This window comes from Pundamilia nyererei, unplaced genomic scaffold (assembly GCF_000239375.1).
Source record: "Pundamilia nyererei isolate P.nyererei 1_Seehausen unplaced genomic scaffold, PunNye1.0 scaffold00193, whole genome shotgun sequence".
NCBI lineage: Eukaryota > Metazoa > Chordata > Actinopteri > Cichliformes > Cichlidae > Pundamilia > Pundamilia nyererei.
In genome coordinates this window covers 141,146-150,338 of record NW_005187594.1, presented here as the reverse complement: position 1 = coordinate 150,338, position 9,193 = coordinate 141,146, and the positions used below count along the sequence as shown (strand labels likewise).

Genomic DNA, 9,193 nt, shown 5'->3' with positions numbered 1-9,193 from the left:
GATGATTCAGATTTACAGGGTCAAACTATATGAATTAAATACCTTGACCTTTTCTGCTTGGTCAGAATAGTTGCTCTATACTGTAGATCAAATCAAATATGCAATCTGTAGACCAAGAAGCTCTGTGTCAGAGTGCAGCACATTACAGTCCAGCACAGCAAGCGCCTGCATGCATCAGTGAAATCCCACACACTATGTGCCATTTATTCTGACTGCATTCCCCCTGTTCTCATTCACCTGTCTTGTCTTCTCACTTACCTGTCATCCACTTTTAATCTCTCTGTCTTTTATTTTTATTTTCACTTGCTTTTTCTTTTCCCTCTCTCCAATATCTTCTCCTTTTTTTTCTCTTATGCATTTTTACCCCCCCGTCCATCCATCTTCGCTCTCCACTCATCCATCTTTCCACATCATGCCTCTCGCGCTCAGTTTCATTAAGGCCCACAGTAGAAAATGTGAATCACACATTTAATAATGCATCCTGATTACAGTTTTACAAGTAGGCTCTCACATACAGACAGTGTATAACAACCTCATTTGTCTGCCCAACATAACAACTACTGACAGTGATTTGGTTGGAAAAAACAAATACACATCGATGGTAAAGCATAATAATGAATCTTTAAGTTTTTCGTTTCACATATCTCTATGGGTCTTAAATCGAATGTTTCACATGCCTGAACATGACAACTTAGTGGTGGTGTAGGAAATATCATTAAAAACATATTAAGAGTAGCTGAGCAGTCACCGTGCACACTGCTGTAACAACCAAGCGGACCAAAACTGACATGCGGCTGGATTAAAATTTGCAAAACGCTGGATTTGTCTCATGGATGCCGAGTTTGACACGTGTTCTGCACAGTCTTCAGTAATACATACAGGCTTTGATTCGTGAGCACCTACTCCTTACCATCGCTTCAGTGTAGGCTGCAGGGGGTAATTGGGGAGACTCCTTTAAGCTGACTCAGTTCAGTTCATTGTTATTGTGAATTGTGGCAAGTGGCAAAAGTGACTCCTCGATTGGTGGCACATGCTGAAGTTGTGTCATTTTTTTCTTATTGTGCATCTCCTGATTTTTGTAACCTTGTGTGAGGCAAGCAGGTTGGACTCAGAGATATGTCTGTGCAGGGGCAGCACAGGGGAAGATTGCTGTTGAAAAAGATGTGATGTTCGGCAGAAACCTCCAAGAACACTTTGTTCCTGTTTCAGTGTTATAATAGTCTTCATCTGAACCCATCCAGTGTCTCTGAGACCATTTTGTTTTGTAGTTTAGCACTGCCTGCAAAACTGTAGTTTGGGGGCTTTTTAACACAACCACTCCTTTGGGGACAAAGATTGTTAATCATCAGTATGTGCAAAACTGTAATGAACTAATTACTTTACACCAATTTGTGAAATTAAAATTTAAAGTATACAAAGTAAGTATCAAAAAGTATTTTAAGGTAGTATTAAAAATATCATCGAGTTAAAGGAGCCAAAATCTTATCATTGAACAGTTGTTAAAATTGTTCATGCTCTTCAACTACTAGAAGATTGTGTTTCTTGTATGATTAACAGGCATATTAGTAATATAGTGGACGTTTTGATTTGACACAATAGAGAAAGAACAAATGTATTAACGACTGCTCCGTTTAATTAGGTGACCCAGTGAGCCATGACAGTGAAAAAACAAAGTGAGTGCTCCCCAAAGGGAAAGACAATGTGACAAGTCCAAATTTGTTGAGTAAAAAGTTGAGAGAGATCAGCAAAAATATGAATTCTAATAATTGATCATTCAAATAGCGTATTTAAACAATTAGAGATGAAGCCAGTGGTTTTGACAGTGGCACTGCCACTTGAATGAAATTATGAAATCCTTTTGATAATTCTTTACCAGAATTATCATAGAAGTATGTAAAAGAAACAAAAACAACTGAAGTGGAAAAGTGCATGAACAATAACCTTTGTGCCACAGCCAACACTGTTACCTTAGTAACAGCTCCCAACCACAACCCACCACAACCGGTTGCAGCAGATGGCTCCGCCCCTCCCTGAGCCTGGTTCTGCTGGAGGTTTCTTCCTGTTAAAAGGGAGTTTTTCCTTCCCACTGTCGCCAAAGTGCTTGCTCATAGAGGGTCATATGATTGTTGCGTTTTCTCTGTATGTATTATTGTAGGATCTACCTTGAAATATAAAGCGCCTTGAGTCGACTGTTGTTGTGATTTGGGGCTATATAAATACAACTGAATTGGACTGAATTACATTGAATTAAATTGAATTGAATTGAATAGTAGGCCTCAGATTAAAATATCAACAACATACAATTCAAGGGAATGATACAAACAGTATAAACACTAAATGTATATTTTGATCATTAAAAGGCTGGTGAAAAATTCAAGCATGAAGAGAAAGATTTGAACCATTGAGCTCTACACTGAAGAAATCACTTTGGCTGGGAACCCTTTGCTGTAGTCTTTTCATGAGAGGGAAGGCTCACTGCAGATCCAAGCTGTTCTGTGTGATCGCTTTGTTTTCATGTGGTCTTTTCCAGGGTGATTAGGAAAGTGAACACCTATGGGAGATTTGGCTAATGTGTTATGTGGGATTGATTGTCCTGCATAGGGAACCACAGAGAGGCGGGATTGCTGGAACTGACAAGGGTACAGAAGCATCCTTTCTTTCCACATGTAGTCTGATGGTAGTGATGTTTAGTGTAGGTAGAATGCTGATTTGTGGAAAAGTTGGCTTAAACAGGAAAAGGAACGACAGTGAGAGGAGAAAAAGGTGACATGCTAACACTTAGGGTGTTTTCACACCTGTGCTGGTTCGTCCCCCTTGGTGCAGTTTGCTTTTGCAGATTTTCATCTATTCATCTCTGTGTTCAATCAGCGCTTTGTGCCATTTTGTGTCTCCATCAGTTTGCCCTCCTTTTATTCTTGGTTTCCTGTTTTTTTGGGCCAGCCTTTCGGGCTTTTCTTAGCAGCGTAATTAAAGCTTGCTTTTTGTTGCTAGACCTGACTCATTTTGACACACACACACACATAACATCCCCTTTCTTTATAACCATACCATTTCCAGTGATGGTTTCATAAAAGTCATGCAGTCAGAACTATGATGCAGGATTTTATTTCTGTGTGGGGAAAAATCTTTTTGGGCTGGTCTGCATTATAATCCTACCCTGTATATATAATACTGACAGCAGCAAAACCCACAAAAGCAAAATTACCTCACGTGTCACATTCACTGGTTGTGAGCCACCTCCAGGTCTGTCTTTTTGTTGGCACCACTGTCTCCAAACCATTCATCATACCAGGTCTCACGATTCACTTTTGCTGCTCTCCTTATGCCACAAATCACCCTGGAGGGTGATCCTGAAGACCAGCAGCACCGGATCTGCACGAGAATTTAATTCTTTATGATGTGCACAGATTTTAGGGTGAATGATCCTTCCTGAAGCGAACCTCCCCATTCCCGTTTTGGGACCAGCAGTAGGAATAAACTGGCTTGTGGCCTTCCCGTGGCTGGGTTTGAGTGTTTGCACCATTTAATGAGCTGCCACCACCAGAAAAATACTACAAGATTGCTTCACAACTCATTTGTTGCACCAAAGTTATTCTGCACTTTTCATTTTATTGGCCTCTGATTCTTTTAAATATGTTGAGCAATATTTGAGGTTTATTTTGATGTAGGTACGTGAAAACTGTATCAAATTCATCATATCTTTAGCTTAATGACAAAAACTTGTGGTTTAAAAAGTGATTTTTTTTAAGGTGTTTAAAAAAAGTTTTGAGAGCAGGTCAATAAGAATAAAAGGAAAAAACTCTCACCTATAATCTGCCAGTTTCAAATACTGTCTGCATTAGAATTATTTTTTCTATATACTATATGTTATATTTATGCATGTGAATAATACTGACATAAATATGGATTAAAACAAATATGTATCAATGAAATATTTAACAATATTTACATTTTTTCTCCTAGCCACTTAAAATGCTCAAGGTTGATGAGTCAACGAAGCACCACTCAACGCTGTGACTAAATAATCTGTGCATGCTCATGCTCTTTTCTTTATGTTAGAGCTCTGACCTCAGTTCAGAATGCTTGAGGTAGAGAAGAAGAGCATGATGTGGAAATAAGGGAGAAAAGAACTGTGGTGGAGGAGGCAGGTGAAAAACAGAAAAAGATCTGTGGTACAAGATAGAAAGAATAAGATGGAACAGTGTTTTTCTCCTTCCACTCAGCCCTGTGTGGTTCTACATGTGTGCTCACTCGTGTTGTTCTAGTCCTGTGGTGTTGACTGACTGATTTTCTTTTCCAATTATATATTGACTAGATCGAAATCACAGTCTATAAATCATTCAAGGTTTAGTGGGTTCCACAAATAATACTCTGAATTAATTCTGAATTATGTTTTTGATGATCTCTCCCAAATGCAGGTTGTCCTTTTAAAATGTGATGCAGGCATGGCCAAAAAACGTATGCATTTTCACGTCAACATGTGGGATACTTTTTTTTCTTTTAAATGTTTTGAGCTAGGGCACTGCTTCCACTGAAACTCCTCACTGATACTAGTTCTTATCACCAGCGATGATTCTCCACACTCTTTGAAAATGAAGCTTTTGTCTCTGCTCTATGGCCAAGTTTAATGTCTGGGGTGAAGTATTGAGAATGGGACTGCTGGGGAGCAGCAGCAGTTCCTGCTTAGGTAGCTGTCCCCACCACCTACAAATAAGCAGAAGATGGGTGGATAGACTAGCATAGTGCCACTAGAGAAGCTGAAGATGAACTCAGGACATTTTAGCTTGCTCTTGAACTAAGATTTGATCTTATGTCTCCCACAGATGCACTCCCTGCGCCTCCTCAGCCAGAATGAGCCCTACAAGATATTCCTTAGTATGAGCGACAACACCCGGCCCACCCAGCCTTTGCTTCAACGCTGCATCCGTACCAATATCAACTTTAGTAAGCAGGGCCGTGACTGCCCCAACAACCGCGCCCTTCGTCCACAATACAGAGGTAACTCACAGAGTACAGAAAGAGGGAGCAGTGGTTTTGTTTCTGCATGAAGAAAATGCCAAGTATGAGTGTGCTTCTCCTTTTCAGCCTCTTAAGCTAATCAAGGCAGCTATTACAAGCTTGTGCCAAGACTGGGGATATATTTAGGTCGCTTAGGTCATTGAAGCTCATCAGGCCCCACTCATTCCCTTTTCTGGGAAACCTTTTAAACCTGTGGATCATGGGTAGTAATAGAGGGATAATATTTCACAACAGATATTAAGTTATTGCTGTGACATTTATAAAGTTACACATAGATAATCTAGACACATTTCAGCCAGTGTAGTGTACTGAAATGAAGAATAACCTACTATAAAAACAGCGTACTATATAAACAACATACTATAAAAGCAGCAATGATGGCTTAATTTGTTATAAGCTTAAACATCATGATAAAAAATGAGGATCTGCATGATTTCTGTGGTCGTTGGTGCTTTTCACAGGGGGATACATTAATTAATGTAGTGAAAACAATCCCATTAAATGTGATAATTAGTTACATGATAAAGTGGTGGCACAACAAATTACAACAAGGTGTTGTACTGTAGCAAAATAGCTAAGACAGCAGTGCACCTGCACTTTTTTATTCTTATTATCTGAGTCCAAAGCACACATGCAGTGCATAATATGCGCTGGTCTGTTTATACACATTAGTTTGAGAAAGTCAGGCAGTGCTTTGTGAGAATATAAACAATAGGTAAAAAAACAGGAGCAAAAAGAAAGGACATCAAAATTAATGTGTATGTGTGAAAAAGTGCAAATGTGTTGTCTTTACCAATGTAACACTGGAAGCGTTAAATTAAATTAGAACTGGTCCAACCAAGAAATATACACCAAACTTGGAAGTGTGTCCTTGGATGCTTCAGGAATAATAACAGCTGACAGCTTCTCTTTTTTATGAATCCAGTGAAGTTCACGATATCCTCCACAACTAAAACCAATGTCATGTTCTCTACTACCCCTTTGATATTGGCCTGTTGGAATATAGAACCGAAACACTCAAGGTCAAAGAGTAAAAAAACACAAAACAGTAGACCAGCAGACTGAATAAGCACATATAGTGAAATGACAGGTGGGATATGATCACATTCATTTAACTTTTATAAGTATTTTTTTTTCATTTACGTTGAATGTCAGAAGTTTCCTTTGAACAAGTCTGGCCCCCCTTTTTTGTCAAAACGTGATCAACTCCCAAACTACATGTAAACCAAAGCATCTCTGAAATGAGGTCAAATAATGGGCGTCAGTCTCCAAGAGAAAATCCTGAAAGTATTTTCTATCAGATTAAATGGGTTCCATCTTGAATTTGACATCATCTTAACTGTGAATCGTGTGGGTATTTGATTTTTCCCTAATCACTCCCTAGAGGAGCTTTTAGAAATTCCAACAGTGTTAGTCCAACCAATGGAAGCGATTGGATTGTTGAGATACCTTTGGGGAGATGGGTGCTCAAAAATAAAAAGAGGAGGACAAATGAAGCTTTTATAGTGGATTAAATCTTTGTTGAATTCATGGTTATATTCACAGCAGCTTTCTGTCGGTCATTTTTTAAGAAATGTCTGTAATGTCTCTGCGATTTATCAAGAATAAACTTTCTTGATTGCCCAGTAAAGAAGCGCTGACAACCTTTCCTCTCCAGCAAATGCTGTCAGATGGGATTTTTCTCCACACTTTAGTCTGACAAAAGATGGACACCAGAAATTCTCCATGTCTAATCATCTGCCTGCCTTTTCTTTTCAGTGTTACAGAACTGGGCTTCACAGTTAGGAATTCCTGTGTTAGAGGTCTGTTTCCCAGTTCTCCGGGCCCATCTGGCCATGTGGAAGGATTATAAGATTTCCCAGATGGAATTCTGCTCTCCTTTAATTAATTTTGTCCAAAAGAAAGATGGTACGCTTCAGTGCTTTAATGCTCTCACAAAGTAGAGAAAATATGATCAACAGTAGCCTCAGCAAAATTCAACTGGCAATTTTATACGCTGCAGCCAGGTCCTTGTCTTTCTCTGGCAATGCATTTGAAGCAATTGAAGTCCCTTGGACTGTTTAGGTGATCTCCAGAAACCAGAAACACTCAGAATGGCTGCTCTTTGTTTTGGGGGTATGTGGGAATATAGTATTTTTTTAGACTTGCCAGGTTGCCAGTAATTGCTATCAAACAAGACAAAATATCTCAGTTTCTGTGCTTTTTTTTTTTCAACTCAAGGTTAAACTTCAAAAACGGTCTCCAATGATCTTTTATTAAATGCGTTCCACTTCCACTGTGTGAGACTGAGGCACTTGGCTCCTAAATTTTTAGTGAACCACTTCTCCACCAGTTTACCCCTAGTGTTTTCCAGCTGTGGTGGCTCCTGTATTTTTCATCATCATCATCACAAAACAAATACAAAACAAAAAACAAATGCGTAAATGAAAAAAAAAAGGTTTTAGTACACTATCACTTCTTCTAAGTGTTCTTCTGCTTGCCACAGAAATGCCAGTACTACCAGGATCAAGTATTATCACATTATTAGGATAAATTGCTTTGTGTTAGAGGACAGGGCTGCATCAGTGAAGTGCTGTAGTGAAGAAGGCTCACTCTGGCTTTAGTGACCTTTGGTTCCTTACAAACTTTTTCCTCTCAAGCATCAGACATGCATCAGTGTTATTTTCTAGTCTGAATCTGGTTTTCTGGTAATGGTTGTTTACGTGGATGTCCCTTTTGGTTGAAAAGTGAAATGTCAAAAATGGTCTTTTTCAAGCCATTATAACCTAATTTCCGCAGAATTTTAACTTTAATCGTTGAACTAAATTGCAACACAGTTCAGATCTCTAACAAGGTCATCATAAAAGCCTTTTTTTCCACAAACTTTTGTTCAGTGGGGTTTTTTGTCTTCTTTTTTGCTTTGCAGCTTTCATTTCTACTCTTTATTTGAAAAGCACTTATAATTTACTACAACATCTTTTTTCTTTTTTGATAAATCAACTAATGCATAATTCAGACTTTTTTCAATGTGAACAACTGTTCATGTGTTATTCTTATTTGGTCAGGGACCCAGTGTCACTCTAAAGCTATTTTTACATTTTTTTTAAAGCTTATCATATTTGATACATGTGTTTTTGTGAGTTTTTGAGACTTCTATATCATCAGCATGACCTTTTTTTTACCCTCAAAAAATGATATAAATTGCATGACACATTTTTAATGACTAAATTGCAAAAATATGGCTAATGTAGAAAATTTGATACAAATTAAAACTCATATATGCAGATTAGAATTTGATATATTTTATATATATATATTGTCTAAAGGTTCAACAAACAGTCTATTGTCAAAAAATTAAAGATTTCTGGCAATTATTTGATGGTTTAGGTTTTAAAGGATTAACCTCTGCACTCTGAGATACTTTTGCTTTGAGTGACCTGAAATGAAAGTAAATGAAATATTATTATTAAGAGGAAATAAGTTGCATCTAAACATGCTAAGAGACACAGCACCAGCAGTTTGGTAATCCCTATTAGATACACAGCTCTGGGACTCCACATACTGACACTGAAGCTGACTTTCTAAAATTCAAAAGCACGGGGCAAGTCATCTAGGAACTCATGCTCAAGCTTTCCCACCTCAAACAGCCTTCATGTTAAAGAATTAATCCAAAACAAAACTGACAATCTAAAATTTTAGATTCGTCAAAAGGCAAACTCGAATTCAAAAAAAGGAACATTATACCTACAACATAGATGTGGCTTTATTGATTAGTTGCATGATTCTGGTCTCACACAGAAGACCTTGAAGTCATAATCTGAATTATTCAGACAGTCAGCAGTTTACAAGCAGACTTTCCAGGCGTTGGTTGCATTAGGTGTGAATGTTAAAAAACACTTAGAAAAAAGTGCTTGGCTGAACGAGCCATGTTGTATAAAGTGCTTTGAGTGCTTATGTAGAAAAGTGCTTGAAAAGTTGTTGCTGGTTGGCAGATTTCATTGACATACCAACATCTCTGACAGGAAAATCCATGCAAGCCTCTGCCTTTAGGTTTGTCCCTTTAGTGTTAAGTCCAACTCTGAATGGCTCAAAAGGAATAAAATATAAATTTTGCAGTGGAATAGTCATGGCGCTGAGATGCTGTGGTGGGACCTGAAAAGAACAGTTCACGTTTGCAAACCCATCAGTAAGGTTT

At 38.2% G+C, this 9,193-nt stretch overlaps 1 protein-coding gene across 1 annotated transcript in view; it reads left to right on the top strand.

Moving 5' to 3' along the window:
• The window catches only part of LOC102210580 (carbonic anhydrase-related protein 10-like), a 142,172-nt gene that overhangs the window by 125,456 nt on the left and 7,523 nt on the right, over window positions 1–9,193 (top strand). Inside the window, exon 8 of the mRNA XM_005747320.1 lies at window positions 4,824–4,998. Coding sequence (XP_005747377.1) covers window positions 4,824–4,998 — 175 coding nt within the window. The remainder of the gene's footprint in view (window positions 1–4,823; window positions 4,999–9,193) is intronic.